Source organism: Cucurbita moschata, unplaced genomic scaffold (assembly GCF_002738365.1).
Source record: "Cucurbita moschata cultivar Rifu unplaced genomic scaffold, Cmos_1.0 Cmo_Scf00003, whole genome shotgun sequence".
In the NCBI taxonomy this organism is placed as follows: domain Eukaryota; kingdom Viridiplantae; phylum Streptophyta; class Magnoliopsida; order Cucurbitales; family Cucurbitaceae; genus Cucurbita; species Cucurbita moschata.
In genome coordinates this window covers 1,499,090-1,517,186 of record NW_019268519.1, presented here as the reverse complement: position 1 = coordinate 1,517,186, position 18,097 = coordinate 1,499,090, and the positions used below count along the sequence as shown (strand labels likewise).

The 18,097-nt window shown below is 35.3% G+C and overlaps 3 protein-coding genes across 5 annotated transcripts; all 3 read left to right on the top strand.

The window, feature by feature from the left end:
* The first annotated feature begins 1,296 nt into the window (after window positions 1-1,296).
* On the top strand, window positions 1,297-2,953 carry LOC111441184 (ras-related protein RABA6b-like). Its single transcript, XM_023078148.1, has 2 exons — window positions 1,297-1,580; window positions 2,486-2,953. The coding sequence occupies exons 1-2, from the start codon at window positions 1,363-1,365 to the stop codon at window positions 2,916-2,918; spliced, it is 651 nt and encodes a 216-aa protein (XP_022933916.1). The 5' UTR covers window positions 1,297-1,362; the 3' UTR covers window positions 2,919-2,953.
* Window positions 2,954-3,910: 957 nt separating this feature from the next.
* Window positions 3,911-10,841, top strand: LOC111441182 (golgin candidate 2-like). The gene is made up of 10 exons (XM_023078145.1): window positions 3,911-3,964; window positions 4,248-5,354; window positions 5,723-5,833; window positions 5,983-6,042; window positions 6,900-6,957; window positions 7,296-7,348; window positions 7,442-7,531; window positions 7,614-7,739; window positions 10,233-10,280; window positions 10,371-10,841. Exons 1-10 carry the CDS (start codon window positions 3,911-3,913, stop codon window positions 10,740-10,742), a joined length of 2,079 nt encoding a protein of 692 aa, XP_022933913.1. The 3' UTR covers window positions 10,743-10,841.
* A 1,895-nt stretch (window positions 10,842-12,736) lies between these two features.
* On the top strand, window positions 12,737-17,948 carry LOC111441183 (mitogen-activated protein kinase 9-like). Of its 3 annotated transcripts, none has more exons than XR_002710092.1 (12): window positions 12,737-13,448; window positions 14,758-15,166; window positions 15,248-15,375; window positions 15,492-15,551; window positions 15,879-16,028; window positions 16,217-16,372; window positions 16,453-16,590; window positions 16,672-16,745; window positions 16,834-16,935; window positions 17,065-17,311; window positions 17,437-17,652; window positions 17,768-17,948. XR_002710092.1 is itself a non-coding variant. In XM_023078146.1 (11 exons), the coding sequence occupies exons 1-11, from the start codon at window positions 13,029-13,031 to the stop codon at window positions 17,509-17,511; spliced, it is 1,959 nt and encodes a 652-aa protein (XP_022933914.1). In that variant the 5' UTR covers window positions 12,737-13,028; the 3' UTR covers window positions 17,512-17,948. The 3 variants fall into 3 exon arrangements, 1 of the variants encoding a protein (XP_022933914.1); XR_002710091.1 differs by having other exon boundaries at window positions 17,758-17,948; XM_023078146.1 differs by having other exon boundaries at window positions 17,437-17,948.
* The last annotated feature ends 149 nt before the right edge of the window (window positions 17,949-18,097 follow it).

Here is an 18,097-nt window from a genome sequence, read left to right as displayed (position 1 = left end):
GTCATGCTTGTTTAAGACGTGTTGCCTATGACCATATGTCAGATATTCCATTCATACTTATCTAGGACATGTTTCCCATGACCGCATGCCTGTTCCAAACCCCTTTTTACTTGCTTTTATATTGGTTTGGTTTTTACTATTCTTGTTATGTTAATACGGGGCATATGACCGTTCATCAAAATCATGTCAATTATTTCTATCCAAGTTATACGATATCAAAGTTGTGATTGTTACAAATTGTTTTCAACGTATTTCTTCACTCACGTTTTCTAAAACAGTTATCTCAAATGTAATTTGTAGCTTGATAACTGCCAAAACTGTCCACAAAGTTTGAGATTCACACGACTGATTTATTCACTAGGTTAAAACTAATTTTTACTGTCTTGCTGCAGCGGGAGTGCGATAATAACATTTATCATATATTTATACAAAATTATTTTTATAATTGGCCTATTAATATTTAACTACATATTTTCTGGTAAATGTGGCATCCTTAATGGGCCTAATATGGTGGGCTTATAAATGGTTGAGGCCCACGCTAAATTTATTTTTTTATTATCTATTTTTAAAAACATTTATAATTATTAATTCTCCCTTGAACAGTTATAATTATTATAACCATGTTCGTGAGATTAAAAATATTAAATTACATTTTATAGTAATTAATTTTAAATAAAAATTACCCTAATTTAATTAAAGCGATATGATTAATAGGCAAGGGAATCCAACGCTAAGCCATAATCACTTCCTAAACTGAGGGAATTAATTAGAAAAGTGATTAGATTAGTCATCATCAGCCACATTAGGTTAATCATTTTGTTAATCTCACCTGCCAGTCACGATACACAGAGCAACCCCCAATAAAAAATCCCCACGATTTAAATTTTTTTTAACTTAGATTGGAAAAATAGTAAAGTTTGAAAATGAGACGACGAAGATGACGGTGAGGAAATTTGGATTTGCATGAAGGCAAAGAGATGATTGGAAGCTATGGGTCACTTTCCTTGTTAATGGCACCTAACATATATAGATATATAAATATATATATTTATATATAAGTAAAATAAATAAATAAATAAATAAAAATCATGCATATCCATTATGTTGTTTCATCATCGATGTTTGTTCACATGAGACTATACTCAATGGAAACAGCCCTAAATTTATTTTTATTCTATATTAATCATCAAAAATATATTTGGTACTTTTTTTAATAAAAATTAATTTTAGATATATTAAAAATATATAAATTAATCTAAATTAAAAAAAGAAATAAAAATTGTATTGAATAAATGGAAACAATATTTTGGAGTCCAAACACTTTAAAAGAACACTTTCCCCTCTGTTTGTGCAGAGAGAGAAATGGCGGATTCATTCGACGAAGAGTGCGATTATCTGTTCAAGGCGGTTCTGACGGGCGATTCCGGCGTCGGAAAATCCAATCTCCTCTCCCGTTTCGCCAGAGCCGAGTTCCGATTGGATTCCAAACCTACCATCGGCGTCGAATTCGCTTACCGGAATATCAAGGTCGCCGATAAACTCATCAAGACCCAAATCTGGGACACCGCCGGCCAAGAAAGGTCACTCTTCTTCTTCCTATCTTTTAAGCTTCTTTCGATCGCTTTTCTCCCGATCACTATATACAAAAAAAAAAAAAAAAAAAAAAAAAAAAAATACAAAAAAATTATTCTTAGATAAATTTATGTTAATAATTATTACGAGACAGTCACATTCTAAAAAATTTAAAAAACTCTATAGGTGACTATAGGACGTCTTCTTAATTTATTTTGTTTTATTATTATTATTATTATTTAAAAAAATATTAGGTCGGATTAAAAGGAGAGAAAAAATTGGTCCTTTTGGTGGGACCCATGAACCTAAAAGAGAAATGGAACCTGTCGTTTAGCGATTGATTAAAGGCTAATATGTCTCCAAATAAAACAAGACATTCCAAACCTAGGTTTCATGGAAGGAATAGTGTCTTAAATTTAAATGTCCTAATTAGTATTAATTACAACCTTAATCTAAGTTATTCACTAATCCATCTTTTTCTACCAAATTTTATTCCCTCCATTTATGAGCCGATTTTCTGCATTAAATAAAAAAGGCTACCATTTCTAATTTTTTCCATAAATTTAAGCCTGTTTTTTAGGTTTATTTTATTGTCCAATAAGAATTTGACACGTAGAAACCAGAAGTAAAAAGGTGTCCGGTAAAAAGATATTAAAGGAAAATAATTAAATTATTATTATCCGCGACAAAGGCGGTTTGTTCCGGAAGGCTACAAGTTTCTAAAGAGGTCAGAAAAAGTTATTTTCTATTATCTTAATATTTTAATACCAAATTTGTTAATAATGTCATTTTTTTTATTTATTGTTTTATTTGTTACATTCAAATCTACGAATTTAATTTTATGTTAATATATAGTTTTAATACCATAATGTTCTACCAAGTTTTAATCTAAATTTGATTAAGACGGGTGTAGATTTAGGGCAATTACAAGCTCTTATTATCGAGGAGCATTGGGAGCATTGCTAGTATATGATATAACTCGAGCGGTCACATTTGAGAATGTGAAGAAGTGGCTACGAGAGCTAAGAGATTTTGGGAATTCGGACATGGTCATTGTTCTAGTTGGGAATAAAAGTGATTTGAGCCATTCTCGAGAAGTGCATGAAGAAGAAGGACGGCGTTTGGCAGAGTCTGAAGACTTGTTTTTCATGGAAACTTCTGCCATGGATAATGTGAACGTGGAAGAGGCATTTCTTGAAATGGTTCGTAGGATCCATGCGATTGCTTCCCAGAAAAGCCTAAATTTACCGAAACGAATTGAAAAGCTTGTTGCTTTTCCAAATGGAAAAGAGATTGTTCATGAAGTTACTCCTACCAAACCCAATTCATATTGTTGTTATTTATGAAATTTTAATTTTAAATAGCGGGTTTACCTTATATTTTTGTTGAAGTTATTTTTATTTTTATTTATATATATATATATATATATATATATATATATATATATATATATATATATATTATTTATAGTCATTAAATATGGTTAATTTACGAGCTTTTCTAAATCAATTTATTCCGTGTAAACATTAAAATTAAAAAAAAAACATAATTTGATCATAGGTTCGTTGATTCCGTTTAGAAAATTCGTTGATTTTAATTAATTTATGTCGGTAACATTTTAAAATTCAAAACTAAAATTTAAAAATTATATATACACAAATAATTAAAAAAAAAAGTGTTTTGTGAATTATCACCCAAAAAAAATGTTACCTTAAAAAGGAGAAATAAATTAAGGTAAAAAATTACAAGAAAATAAATAAAAATAAATCTAATAATTATTAAATGAGCATCAACTTCTTAGAGTCCATAATGGTTCTATTTGATACAGAATTAAAAATTTACTGAATATATTTTTTAAAATTATGATTAAGTAATTTAATTTTTTTATTAATATTATTATTATTTTGTAGCTTAACTTTTAACTAATTAAACTATCCCTCGCCAGCATACGAATAAGAATAACAGAGTAACCAAACAGTCCTAAAAGACTTGGAATTTTCTGGCGCAAATTCACGAGGTGCGTTGGTTACTTCCGTGACAGACCACTGATGGTGCTCCAAATTTTGCGACTTAAAAGCTGGGACCCGCGCGTGAATTCAACAATAGTCCACGTGTTACCGTCCACGTAACCGACCTGTGACTGTAACCCTCTCGGCCTCCCCCTTCTCTTCCTCAATCGTCCATCTCCCTCCAATTCTCTGCAAGTGTGACCTCTCAATCGAAATTCACAACGAAGTTCCTTTGAAGGAAATAATTGTATGAATGTCAATCATAGTTGACTTGGTTTTTCCTCTGATTTCAATCCCTCACCGAGGAAGCTGAATCGTCGATTTGGATCATGGCTAATTGGATCTCCTCCAAGCTCAAAGCGGCTGAGAGCATTCTCCAGCAGGTGAGTTCGCCCCTTCCGTTTTTCCTTTTTTTTTTTTGTTCTTATTATGGTTTGATTTCTGAGAGTTTGGCTGGGAGATTGTGTGGGAATTCGATTATCTCTTTCTTGCGCGTTATTTCGAAATTTGTAGATCCGAAATGAGGTGTGTGTTTTGGTTTTTCGAGAATCGAGCTGCGCATTATTGTATTGCCGGTGTAATTGGTCTGTTTGTGAATGTGTGTTTTGATCTGTTTCGTTTATTGAGGTTAGTTTTCTTTATTCTTGTGTGAAATGGACGATTTAGATCGATCAGCAAGCGGCGGAGTCGCTTAAGAAGGACGAAAGGCCTCCAGCTGTGGATAATTTGGAAGCCACTGGCAAAACTGGAGATATTTTGCCTTTGAAGGATCAGCTCAAGAAGAAGAACCAAGATGATAAAGATTATCATGGCAAATTTCGTAGTGATCTAAGTTTGAATGTAAGCAGAAACCAGGATAATGTGATTTCTGCCTCACCAAAATCCTCGCCATCGTCAAAACCATCCACACTGACGGACAGTGACTGGACCGAACTGCTCGGTACACCTAATCAACCTTCAACTTCGGCTGCAGCCCGCAGTAATGGTGCATCTTCAATTCGTGGTGCAAAGAGAGACGGTCGCAAACCAAGTAATGCAGGTTCAACTGTGTCGGTGCTGGATTTCAAGAGAACTCAGAACAACACTATAAGTAACAAGTCCGTTGGGGAAACCAAAAGATTAAATAGGAAGGCAAGTGATGTGGAAGAATCTAATGTTTCAGTTCCATTGAGGACTGATACAAGAGTTGATCTGAAGAGTGACCAAAATATTACGCATTCTGAAGGTCGAGAACTAGATAAAAAAGAGGCTGGTGACAATATTTTAGTTGAAGCAAAAAGTGTGGAGAAAAAAGAATTTGGTGGAAATTTTGATTCTAAGGGTTTTTCTTTGAAGGATTCCATGCTAGCAATACGAAATGGTCATTCCTCAGAAACAATGCCGGATACAGGTCAGGCTGAAAGGATATCTGATACAAAAATCATTGTGAAAGCTGTGCAAAATCATCAAGGAAGTGGTGTTTCTGGAAAGCATAAATCAGATGAATTTTCTCGTAGTTCTATATCTGATGATGTAAGAAAAGAATGGACAGGATCTTCAACTAGTGATGGGAGTTCTGGTTCAGATTCAGACTCAGGTTCAGCTTCTGATTCTGAAATTGAACGTGAGAGGGAAGAAAAAAGGAGGAGGAGGCAGAAAATTCTGGCTGAGAAAGCAGCTGCCAAAGCCTTGGAGGCTATCAAAGAACAGGAAGACTTGGTTGCTAGACTGGAGGGCGAGAAGCAGAGCCTGGAAAAAATACTGGAGGATCGAGCAAGAAAGCAAGCAGAAGAGGTAAATTGTGTAGTTTCGAATTGTCAATTTTAGCCTGAGTTTGATCATCAATTTTGTGTGTGATTCTGCTGAATGTGAATTTTGAAATTACAGTAAAATTATACCCAACAAAGAAAAAAAAAAAAAAAAAAAAAAAAAAGCCAGGATGCTACAAAAGTGTTTTTCTTTTAAATAAAAATTGGCCTCTGGTTTCTTTGCCTACCTTCCGTCATACAGGCAGTTAGTAGAAAAGGCTACCCATTTATGAGGCAGCTTTCTTGATGCTTTTAATCTCTGTTAGATACATTTTTAATATTTTGTACTCTATACTGGCTCGTGGAATGCCGATTTTAATTTTTAATGCATATTCATATAATTTTAAAATTCAGGCTTCAGAGCTGCAGACATCTATGATGGAAACAATGGAGGCTGTTGAGCTTGAGAAGCAGAAGCACAATGAAACCCGTAGAGAAGCCCTTGCAATAATGGCCAAGCTTGAGGTAATCAACCCATAAAAGATGTCTGTTTTCTAAGTTCATTTTGTCCATGTGGTTTTTCTAGTGCTTTTGGCAATATATATTTCACCTTTTTGAAGAATAATCCGAGAGCATTTTTTCTTATCATTACTAAAGTAATATCTGATTTGCAGACTGAAAATGCTGATCTTGCGAGAACCCTTGCTTCTGTACAATGGAATCTTGAGTTAGAGGTATGATGAGGGTTGGTAGGGGCATATGGTTGTATTTATGTGTTGGAAGAAATGTTAAGTTTCATTTCTGTTAGGCCTTTTTGCCATGAATCTCATTTGAACTTCTCTAGCCTATCGTGTATCCCGTCAATTAAAATTGAGATATGCCGGCTCTCCTTATCTAACAGCCAAATCAAAGTATCCTACTTGCTGTATTTCTTATAATGATCTAGCGTATAAAATAGTTGATTACTATTCAACTAATTTATTTACCAATATACAGATAGATGAAAAAAGGCTACTATCCGTAACTTCCATATGTGAAGTATTAAAAGTCATTGTTAATGCATTTACAAGTCAATGGTGTTTGCCACTATTGAATCTTGATTGATTTTTGTGCCTTTGTACCCAGATTTGAGGTTACGTTGGTGATTTTTTTTTTAATTAAAGAAGTACATTGTGCCAAGTGATCCAATTAAAATGTCTTAATAACATAGGTTTTGCTCTGTTTATCTTTGAACCATATCATGGCACTGCACTTGGACCACTAATGCACAAACTGGTACAGTTGTTAGTCACACAGTTACCGTTCCGGTAAGAGTAGCGTGGCAGGGAGCACACTTCCCTTTCTGGCCTTTTCTCATTCAAGACTAATGATGACTGCAAAACAACATTCTTATGATTTGTATTTCTAAATTCTACTACAGAAGAGTTGTTCTGCAATTTCATGTTTAATAGCCACGTCTACCTTTCTTGCTTGAACTTTGTAACATTTCTGTAAACTTATGGGCAAATGCAATATTTTTGCCTCTAGTTTACCTTTCAAGTAATTAGCGGATGAGAACATTGAAGCGTTATGTTTCCTCTTCTTGTATCAGGGTAATCGGGTTGCAGGACTTCGACAGCAGATTGAACTGAAAGAAACAACTCATGAAGGTACAACTTTTCTTCCTGACCAACTGGTTGGTCTTACTATTGATGTGAGAAAAAACTCTCTTCAGATTTTGTGAAGAAAGAGCTTGTTGCATGAATTATTAAGCCCTGAGAGATGAATGCTAATTTTGAGTCCTTGATGAGCCTTGACTGCAAATTGTTTCCAGCAATTATCAGTGTTTTTGATGCCAACTCCACAGGGAAGTTGGCATGTGACTTGAGTATCCACATAGATCGTGGACATGTTTATATAGAATTTTTATTATCATAGAAAATATTGGTATGGTCATATTGTAAGTGTTTTATGTTAATAGTTCTTGAAAGACCTTTCTTTGTTGTAGAACTGAGGAGGAGGATTGCAAGCTCCCATCAAGCTGGAACATCGACAAAATCAGTAAGAATTATTTACTTGTGAATGTACCAGTGGTCTTTGTAACATTTTCTTGTAATTTGCCTTTTCTGATAGCTTATACTGCAAATGTTGCAGTTGCCTTTTAAAGGCATTGAATTTGAATTGGAGATTCTTGAGGCAGAGCACTCTCTCATCACTGATAAAGTCCTCCAACTGCAGGAGAAGGTATAAATGGGTATCTTGAGGCATTGGAAAGAAAATAGTTCTCTTATAATAATAATCTTATTGTCTTATTTGTGAATTACAGGGGGGAAAGTTGGAAGAAAACATAGAGTTGATGAGAAGAGAGATGGAGGAACCAACTGAAGTTGAAGTTGAACTCAAGAGAAGGCTTGGCCAGATGACTGACCATTTAATTCAGAAGCAAGCTCAGGTCTGTCTTCCAATGTTTCTCCATTTAAATTATAAAGTCCAGTTTTCCAGTTATGTGAATTGAGTTCCATGCTATCCCCATCTCTCAACAGTAGAAACTCTACATGGTATGAAAGATTTTTTAAAATATATTGACATCACCAACAAAAGATATGATAAGGAATCACTACGAGGGAAGTAAGATTCGGATTATCTTGTTGATCGAATATTTTAAGGCAAGAACATTTGTTTAAGATTCAAATCACTCCACAAGCAAGGTTGATTATGTCAAGCTTGAATAAGTCTAAACATGCAACCTAAACTATATAGAATTACAAAGAAACTTAGCCCGAAGGATAAGGAATCACCCCAAGGAAAAGTAAAATTCGGATACCTTGTTGATCAAATATCTCAAGGCAAAAACACTTTGAGATTTGAATTACTCTACAAGCAAGATCGTTTATGTCAAGCTTAAATGATTCTAAACATGCAATCTAAACTACATAGAATTTACAAAGAAACTTAGTCATTAGCTAAAGGAAAGCACAAATGCTATTTTTAATACATTTTCCAAGTCTCTTTACAAAAACAACATATATCGTCTTATATAGCCTAAAAAATGAAAACCCTTTGACGTTCCAAGAGACATTTCAAAAGTTATAACTTTCATAATTTATGACTATAATTAGCCGTAATGTAAATGTAGCCTTAAAATAAATAAAGTCTTAAAATACATTAATGAAATACAATAACTCTAGATTATCTTCCACCCAAATGAAACTTGATTCTTCTTTAATGTGGCATGAATCAACATCTTATGATAATTTGAACAACATTTTTTTCACTTCTTCCTTGAAGTTTATATTCCTTGAAGTTTATATCGCATGACTGAAGCGTTGGTTTATATCAAGATATATACATGCTTAACTTGGAGATCTAGATATCAAGAACCCTGAGCATACAGTGAATGCGTGGTGGCATTAATTGAAAATGATCATAAAAGACAGCATCAGCCATTGCCCTTGAAAAATTAAAGTTCAAATTTTTTTTCTAAAAACATTGTTTTTATTTTCATGATACGACTCATTCAGCAACATTTCTTTTCATCATATTGCTATGTATGTTAGATGGGACAATTCTAAATATGGCCATAAATGGTGTACAGGACTCATGTCTTCAAGGAACCCTTTATTGCATGATATGGAGCTATCTCCCGCCCTTATTTTCACAAAATTGTTATTTCTGTTTGAAGTTTGGCCAGTCTAACTCCCCCATAGAATATTTTGAAAGGCATGAAAGTGATTTTGAAGCAACTCCAACCATTTTGATCGTTTGATTAAACTGATTAATATGATAACCGTTTTTTGTAAAAGCACAACAGAAAGTAAATATTTTAATAGCTACATTAATTCGAGAGTACACTTAATAGTACCCTATTCTTCCTATTGGACTGAACTATCCCAACTGGTCCAAGATTCTTCAGCTGAACTGTATTTTTATTCATTTCTGACTTGACTCCCCAAGATTCAGCAGTGTTTCATATGATGCAATCTTTATAGTTGCCAACATATCGGCTGTGTAGTAGGAAGCGCTATCTACGTCCACAGTCAGTTCTAAATAGATAGGGAATGGAAATGAGTTTTGAAGTGATTCTGTCCTTGCTTGAAAAGGTTATATAACATTTAGGTTGTTGGCATGGAGTTCCAATATGTACTTCATATCTGCTAATTTGTGTGACAACTCACGTTACACACTACCTTTTTAAATAATTGAACTTGTTGAAGCGGAGAACTTGGCTTTAGAAACCTAAGAAAGGGAGGCTTTTGGCACCGGTATGTAGAGTGACGGGATAGTTGTGTAGTCCTAAGTATTGAGGTTTACCGCAAAGGTAGAAAGTTGAATGTAACGCCTAACAGTAAGAAACTGAGCCACTAGTCACTAGAACTCGGTAACAATTCCTTGCAAAAGTCAAAGCACATGAGAGAAAAACGTGCACAATTTTATTTCCTGGCAGTTTCTCCTTCCTAAACCTAAAAGAAATTGGGGTAAAATGACTGATGACTCTGCTTTCTGATAATCTGTTGTCCTCGTATACCCATCAAGGCTTATAATTTTTCTCCTCTACATTAAATTTGTTGACTCAGCCATGTTTTGCATCTCCATGGAAAAAGATCTCAGATATTTAGAATGATCAATTAATTAATGTCTGATCTCACATTATGGAAACATCTGCAGAATATTGCATATTGTAATGAAGCGACTCTCATCATAATGTTGGTCTATTCTTTAATATTCGTCAGAGGATTCTTAATAAGACTCTACTATGCTGTTTGTTGGCAGCTTAAGAATGACTGTTAATCCTTATTTGTAGAGATCATATGTAGATTCGTTGATCATTAGAGGTCTCTTGCATTCTTCTTCTCATCTATTGTCCTACATCAAAACCCTGTCATTCTAAACAGGAAGAGGTCCCATGTGTTAAGAACTCACTGTTGGAATTTGATTTTTGAATTAGGTGGAGGCACTGTCTTCAGAGAAAGCAACCCTTCTCTTCAGAATTGAGGTACTTTGGCATTTTAAAGCCATTCTAACATCGGCTAAGAAACATTAGTTAACTTAAACACGTAGTCAATATCCTTTTTGCGCCTTGCAGGCTGTGATGAGGCAGCTAGAAGAAAACAAATTCATGGTGAATACAAACAACATTTCGAGCACCTCATCGAGAGACTTGGAGTCCGGAAAATGGGAACTTTCAGGTTCAAAATTGAGACCAATGTTAGAGGACAAGATCCACTCGGGCAAGAAACACCTAGGATCCTTGATTCAGCAGCTGGATGCAATATATGTAGCAGGCATGGTGTTTATAAGGAGAAATCCGGCAGCTAAATTATGGTCAGTAGTTTACCTTGTATGCCTTCACTTATGGGTACTTTATATTCTCATGTCGCGTTCTCAAGTAGACACAGAGACACTGTCTGGTGCTGTCATTTCTTTGGACAACATCAATGCCTCTTTACACATGTGATTTTTCTTTTTAAAAATCTAATATCTTGATACCACAAACATATTGAAGCCTCTCTTTCATAAGATATACTATTGATATACATCTTGTATTTGTTTCCAACTCCTACTTGATTCTCTTGAATCGGTTGATGTTAAGTGATTTAGCAATTTGGTAGGATTTTAGTGGGATTTTAAGTTTTTTGAGGTCTTAGCATTTGCTGTTTCGGTATTCTTCTTGTTCTTCCTTGTGGCTGATAAGGAACTGTGTTTTGATTGAGACAAATGAAAGAATACCATATAGGAGCATACTCATAATTATAAGAAGGCCTAGTGATTGAAGGAAGCACAAAAGGAGAAACAATGAACTTTGCCACTTGCCAAACCTCCTCACTTGATCTCCTCCCCGTCTCACTAAAGTTTCTATTGTCCGTTTCCGACCCGAACCCTCACAAAATAGCAAAAAAGCTAGCCTGCCAATAAACTTTGTTCTTCCACCTAGGAGGAGATGATTCAAGAGCACCTCCTCTAGCAATGATCTACCATCTCTATCTCGAGCTCCACACACACTAAGCGAGGCCCTCTAGCGCGTCTTGAGCAAATTGGTAGTCTCACATTAAGGTTATTATGAGATCCCACATTGGTTAAAGAGGGGAACTAAACATTCCTTGCAATGGTGTGGAAACCTCTTCCTAGTAGACATGTTTTAAAACTGTGAGACTGATGACGGTACGTAATGGGCCAAAGCGGATAATATCTGCTAGCAGTGACCTTGGGCTGTTATAGTTCTCCTCATGTTTCTTGCATAAAGTGCAACATTACGATTACACAACGAAATGTCTTTGGACATGATCAAAGTTATAAACTAGAAACTTTAACTATCTCTGTTTACTCAAGCTCGTCTTTCTTTAATCTTATTTTAGTTTTGTTTTTGGTAATCTAATTAAATAGAAAATGAGTGATTATGACTAATTAAGTGTGGGGCATGTGAATTGTGATGTTTACTCTAATTAATAAATTAGATTAGAACAGGTGGGAAGGAGGTTGTATGTACACACATATTTATAATGAGGCATGTCATATCATGTTCATTAGATATTTAATATTTTTTATAATTAAAATATTATGTTAAAAGTCTTACAACCTCCTCGATCAATTGATCATTTTTATAGAATTCTTCCAACCCATAATTCTCATGCTTAAATCCCAAATCTTTTTAATCATACCATTACAAATTAACCAATGTGTGTGTTAGTAATTATGCTTATTATTTTTAAAATAAGTAATATTAAAAAATAACTAGCTTGATTTATTTATTTTTAATCAAAGGGTTTCTTTTTATACGAGACGAAAAGTGTTTAATTGAATAAATTACATCTTGCGTGTGGTATTAGAAAATGTCAAATGTGGACTATAAAAACCCTAAAATACGAACTCTTCAACTTACAAACTATTGAATCGAATTGTATCAAATTAATTTTACATTTTAGCTTGGTTTTTACTACTATACTATCTTGACCATAACTCAATTGGTTAAAACATTATGTTATTAAGTCAGTTAAACCAAAAGTCAAAGATTTAAATCTTCTGATTGCCTAAGTTGATTGAACTAAATAATAATAATCAAGAAACTTATTAAACATTAAACATTTATTCTAATATAGTAACCAACCCAAGATACTTTTTAATATTTTATTTAAAAATTTATGGTTTAAGAATGGTAGTGTAATTAATTTTACTTTAAAAAAAAACCTATTTAAAAATATAGAATTTAAAAATATAGAATTTAATATTACAAATATGAGCTGAACGGTTGGAACTTTCAATTTATAAAGAATATTTTCGCGTGTTAACGGGTTCAAAATTATATTCGAGTTAACGAAAAAAACATAAAATAAAACATAGAAGAGATTTGATACGAAAATAATTAGTAGTAATACGAACCATTTGTAAGGGTTAAAGGGAGAATTTGAATTTCAGATTTGAGAAGAATAAAATTAAAAAAAAAAAAAGATATTCCTCACAAAATGACGAAAAAGAATTGAGAAAAGAGTATGGATCAAGAGTGGAGATGGACAAGTTGCACAGAGATTTGGCCACAGCCATCATAATTGAATAAAGGCAAAGAAGCAAAGGAATCGGATGAATTTTTAGAAATGGAAATGGAAATTGCATAGATGGCAGAGCCAGCGAGATCTTAGAGAGATCAAGCATTTTTGTAGCGTGGAGCGTGGCGTTGCAATGCTGGAGCTTCAATCGAGTGGCTGTAATTTCAATCAAACCCGGTTTCTTTGATCCTTTTCTCCTTTTTATGGGGAGTGGAACTCTCGTAGATGGTGTTCGTCGCTGGTTTCAACGTCGCATTACTTCCTCTTCCTCCTCCTCTTCTTCTTCTTCTTCTAATTTAGGACGTAATTCTGATTCTAATCTCAATTACCCATATAATAATAAGCTCGATTATGTGGATAATGGCGAAAATGGTAACCAATTGTTGAGTAGCGATTTACGCGCCCAATCGACCATTCTTCCCCCCAAACGCAAACGTTTACGGAAGCAACCCCATCCCGGAGGAGAAGGCATTCTTGAGCGATTATCTGAGGAGGAGGACGATGATGTCGACGACCTTGATTACTCTGCCTTGAAGCTCATCAAAGTTCCTAAGCGGACCAATCATTTCAGAGCTCCTCCTCCTCCTCCTCCTCTTCCCGCTATAATGGATTCCCACAAGAAGGTATTTCTTGCTGCTTCTTTTTTCTCGAGCTGGAGATCTGTGTTTGCCTTGATTCTTCTCTCCCTGTCTTTGTTTCTATGTTTCTATATGAAATTGCTTCAGATTATGAATGGATTTGATTTTCCCCGTTCTTTTTCTTGTTTGATCTTTATGTTTTGTTGGTATGTTCATTTCGTTATCGGGGATTCCTGAGATTTGTTTTGCATGCCGGAAAGATTGAGCAATGAGAAATAATTGTTGTTTGAAGCGTTGTCTTCCGGCAAACTGTTCTTTCGTTTCTTTTTCTTGACGTAGGGTTTTGTTTGTTGAAATCGTGGCTTTCCTGTCCTATTCCATCGCCTTGATTGGCTGCAGGGCAACAGTTGACATTGTGGAACTGTTGAATTTAAGAAGGCGATTCTTCAGCATTTGAAAAATTAGGAACCTTGTCCAACAAAACAAGTGCCCCGCTTTTCGCCATTGCAACTTTCTTCTTGCAAGAAACAAGAAATGGTTTGTGGTGTTTAAAATCTGAACTGCGTTCTTGGAATTATTTGAAGTCCCCATCACTGTTGTCTTGTATTTTGCTATGTTTTCAACTGAGCTGTCCTTGCTTCTTGTATCCTTCTGCTGTCTTTCCATATTTTAAGGGATAAGTCCTTTGACTCGTTTGAGTCCCACGCTCCCTTGCCCATGTTTTCTTTCTCGATGAATATTTTTCTAAAGATCTTTGTTTCATCTTAGAAAAGCAATTTCTTATAATTCTGGTGTTAGGAAATGGACTTCTTCTCCTCCCTTGTATGCATTCAAATCAAATATGTGATCAACTTTTGTATGTTAGACTGGTGAGTTATTAGTTGTAGGATTTTCATGTTTTAACTTTAGGAGTATTCAGCCTTAAAATGTGTTTTTTAAGTCATTCATGGTGAAGAATATATTTAAATTGTGGCTTCAACTATGGGATTCTTGATCGATCCTTATATAAATGTAGTAGCCCAAGCCCTCCGCTAACAAATGTTGTCCTTTTTGGTCTTTCGCTTTCGGGCTTCTCCTCATGGTTTTTAAAACGCGTCTACTAGGGAGAGGTTTCCACACCCTTATAAAGAATGTTTCGTTGTCCTCCCCAACCGATGTCGGATCTTACACTAACGAATTGTGGGGTTGTTATTATATTTGGGACCTTGGAAATTGTGAGACTTGCAGCATCTTTATCCGAGTTCTTTCTCCAACATTTTAGCATTTCATATGTGAAGCAATAAGTTCCGTATAAAATCTTTTGACTTTGTGCTACATTTGCTTTGCCTATAACACGTTTTGAATGTTGTTATAGGGTGGATTGGAAACAGAATTTTTCACAGAGTATGGAGAAGCCAGCAGATATCAGGTTCAAGAAATAATTGGTAAAGGAAGCTACGGGGTTGTCGGTTCTGCCATTGATACACATACTGATGAGAAGGTCGCAATCAAGAAAATTAATGATGTTTTTGAGCACGTTTCTGATGCCACAAGAATATTAAGAGAAATTAAACTCCTACGGCTGCTTCGACATCCAGATATAGTAGAAATAAAGCACATTATGCTTCCTCCTTCACGGAGAGAATTCAGAGATATTTATGTTGTTTTTGAATTGATGGAATCTGACCTCCACCAAGTAATCAAGGCCAACGATGATCTCACTCCTGAGCACCATCAATTTTTCTTGTACCAGCTTCTTCGTGGTCTGAAATATATACACACAGGTTGCTGGTCTCCCAGTATTTGCTATGAACTTCTTTCTTGTTTTTCCAATTAACTGATAACTTTTCCTTTTCTTTTCCCAGCAAATGTATTTCATCGTGATTTGAAGCCCAAAAACATTTTAGCTAATGCTGACTGCAAACTGAAAATATGTGATTTTGGACTCGCTCGTGTGTCGTTTAATGATGCTCCATCTGCTATTTTCTGGACTGTAAGATTGATGGAGGGATCTCTTTAATTTTTTTTTTCTTGTTATTTTCCATTTCCTTGGTCTTCCAAGAGTCAGGCTTGCCATATTTTTGCTGATTAATCTTCTTCTTTCTAAAGGACTATGTTGCGACCCGGTGGTATCGTGCTCCTGAACTTTGTGGCTCTTTTTTCTCAAAAGTAAGTTGTTTTTCTCTCTGATTACTCTATACTTGGGGTTGAGCAGGTTGGGTGATATGACCATCTGATGTTCTTAAACTCAGAATTGACCGTGATGCATGCACAATTCTCTTCACTCTAAACAACTACTAACTTTTATGGTCCTCTTGGGTGTGCGTGTTTTGTTGGAAGGGAGAGGGGTATCTGTTTTCTGAGGATTGTTGGTCGAAATATTTGGTCGTTGCCTAATATTGTCCCTTGGGTAATTTGGATAGGCTATTGGGATTTAACTGGTATAGGTATTTGGTGCATAAGCAAAGCCATAACAAGTTTTATGGTCCTTTTCAGTACACTCCTGCAATTGATATTTGGAGCATTGGATGCATATTTGCGGAAATGCTCACTGGAAAGCCACTGTTTCCTGGGAAAAATGTGGTGCACCAATTGGATCTGATGACTGATGTGCTTGGCACGCCTTCGGCTGAGTCCATTGCTAGGGTATGCTATATAAGATTTTGTAATTTTTCAACTTTCTATCTTGAATTTAGTTCTGAAAACCATGAACTGTAATGATAAAAGTAACAGCTCAGAAGTTCACCAAACATTAGAGAACATGAAGAATTGAACTCTTTTTGAGAATGCGTTTTAGAATTTTATTCATAGAAGCATTTCCATTATATTTACAGATTCGAAATGAAAAGGCAAGAAGATACCTTAGTAACATGAGGAGAAAGCAGCCTGTTCCTCTCACACAAAAGTTCCCTAATGCCGATCCCTTGGCTCTCTGCTTGCTTCAACGCCTGCTTGCATTTGATCCCAAAGACCGTCCTACAGCTGAAGAGGTTAGTGAAGTTAAGATTACCAGGTCTATTCTTCATATAAAGTGACTCATTTTTTATAACGTTTTCGATGATGTATCCAGGCATTAGCGGATCCTTACTTTCATGGTTTGGCGAACGTGGATCGCGAACCATCAACTCAACCGATTTCAAAACTTGAATTTGAATTTGAGAGAAGAAAGTTGACAAAAGATGATGTTAGAGAATTAATTTATCGAGAGGTGTGCACTCAATTCTAAATGCTCGATGCTTCAACCAGTTATCGCGTTAACTTCATTTTTCTTTTTGTTTGACGTGAACAGATCTTGGAGTATCATCCTCAGATGCTGCAAGAATATCTCCGCAGTGGAGAACAAACTAGTTTCATGTACCCAAGGTGAAAATCCATTTTCATGGGAATTAGTTGTAATATGTGTGAAGACTTATCATTCTTTAACGACCCTTTTTTCCCTTCACATATTCAGTGGCGTCGATCGTTTCAAACGCCAGTTTGCGCATCTGGAGGAACATTATGGTAAGGGTGAAAGAAGTTCTCCACTTCAAAGACAGCATGCTTCATTGCCCAGGTAAGATTAAAACATATTTATCTTCTTCTTTTGAAAACAAAACCTCACATCTCTTAATAGGTATGGATGTATCCATGCTACTATCGTTTTGGTCCTGTTATGATTGTGTCATGTGTTACATTTTTACAGGGAAAGGGTTTGTGCACCCAAAGATGAGGCTGCACAGCACGAGGATTTAGAAGGAAGAAATGGTGTATATGTTGCTTCAACTCTTCAGAGTCCCCCAAGGTCGCAGCAAGGTGATGGTTCGGAAAATGCAAACAGTAACGAACAAAATGGACAAAGCAAGCCAAATTACAGTGCTCGTAGCTTGTTGAAAAGTGCCAGCATCAGTGCCTCTAAATGTATAGGTGTCAAACCAAAAAAGGAACTAGAGGTATAATAGACTTTGTTCTGTGTAGTGTTCTTCATGATTTTGTTTCATCAGTTGTGAGGGACTCTCTCTTAGAAGAAAAGGGAGAAAGCATTACAAATGTTGATGCGTGTTTTCATTGATGGCAGGAGGAACCGATTACGGAGGTTAACGACGAGGCAATTGACGGGTTGTCTCAGAAGGTTTCGGCCTTGCATACTTGATATTTCATACCCCTTGTATTTTCCTTGAGAGAATGACAGAGAGGGTGGCGGGGCTGCTCGTTTTGTGTATTTTTTCCCAAAGATTATGTTGGCTATACATCTACATTAGGCAAAGTGTAGCGAAGTCTCTTAAAAAATCAGGTATATGCTAACATTAGGTTTCATGCCTAACTTACTGTGTAATTTTTTGCACTACGAACAGAAAAAAATGTTTCCATGTAATTTTGATTTATTTGTATTTTGAAGGGCCTTTCAGGTTGCTTGCTACCCCTTGTAGCATGAATACCACGATGGAGAACAAACTGGCATATTGGATTTATGTATCTATCACAAATCCTTGTTTGGCTCTTGCCTTTATTTCTCGGGCTTGTAAACTCTGATGAAAATGAATATTGTATCTTCATTCATAAGTTTGATTGACAAAAATCTTTTAGCTACGTTCAAATATTAGATTCGATAAAAATGACAACACTTTTTTTCTTTTTTTTTTCTTAAGAAAAAGAAAACATAAGCTTTATAATCAGTCGATCATTGAAACTTCACCGAAGTATTCAGCTTTAATCAGTCATTCAGTGATGAACATCAA

Excerpts from the sequence above, each read along its gene's own strand:
- LOC111441184 (XM_023078148.1), top strand. The coding sequence starts at position 1,363 with ATGGCGGATTCATTCGACGAAGAGTGCGATTATCTGTTCAAGGCGGTT. Across the intron at positions 1,581-2,485 it reads GACACCGCCGGCCAAGAAAG|ATTTAGGGCAATTACAAGCT; the intron begins GTCACTCTTCTT and ends AGACGGGTGTAG.
- LOC111441182 (XM_023078145.1), top strand. The coding sequence starts at position 3,911 with ATGGCTAATTGGATCTCCTCCAAGCTCAAAGCGGCTGAGAGCATTCTC. Across the intron at positions 3,965-4,247 it reads CTGAGAGCATTCTCCAGCAG|ATCGATCAGCAAGCGGCGGA; the intron begins GTGAGTTCGCCC and ends TGGACGATTTAG. Across the intron at positions 6,043-6,899 it reads AATGGAATCTTGAGTTAGAG|GGTAATCGGGTTGCAGGACT; the intron begins GTATGATGAGGG and ends TTCTTGTATCAG.
- LOC111441183 (XM_023078146.1), top strand. The coding sequence starts at position 13,029 with ATGGGGAGTGGAACTCTCGTAGATGGTGTTCGTCGCTGGTTTCAACGT. Across the intron at positions 15,167-15,247 it reads TCTGAAATATATACACACAG|CAAATGTATTTCATCGTGAT; the intron begins GTTGCTGGTCTC and ends TTCTTTTCCCAG. Across the intron at positions 15,376-15,491 it reads CATCTGCTATTTTCTGGACT|GACTATGTTGCGACCCGGTG; the intron begins GTAAGATTGATG and ends TTCTTTCTAAAG.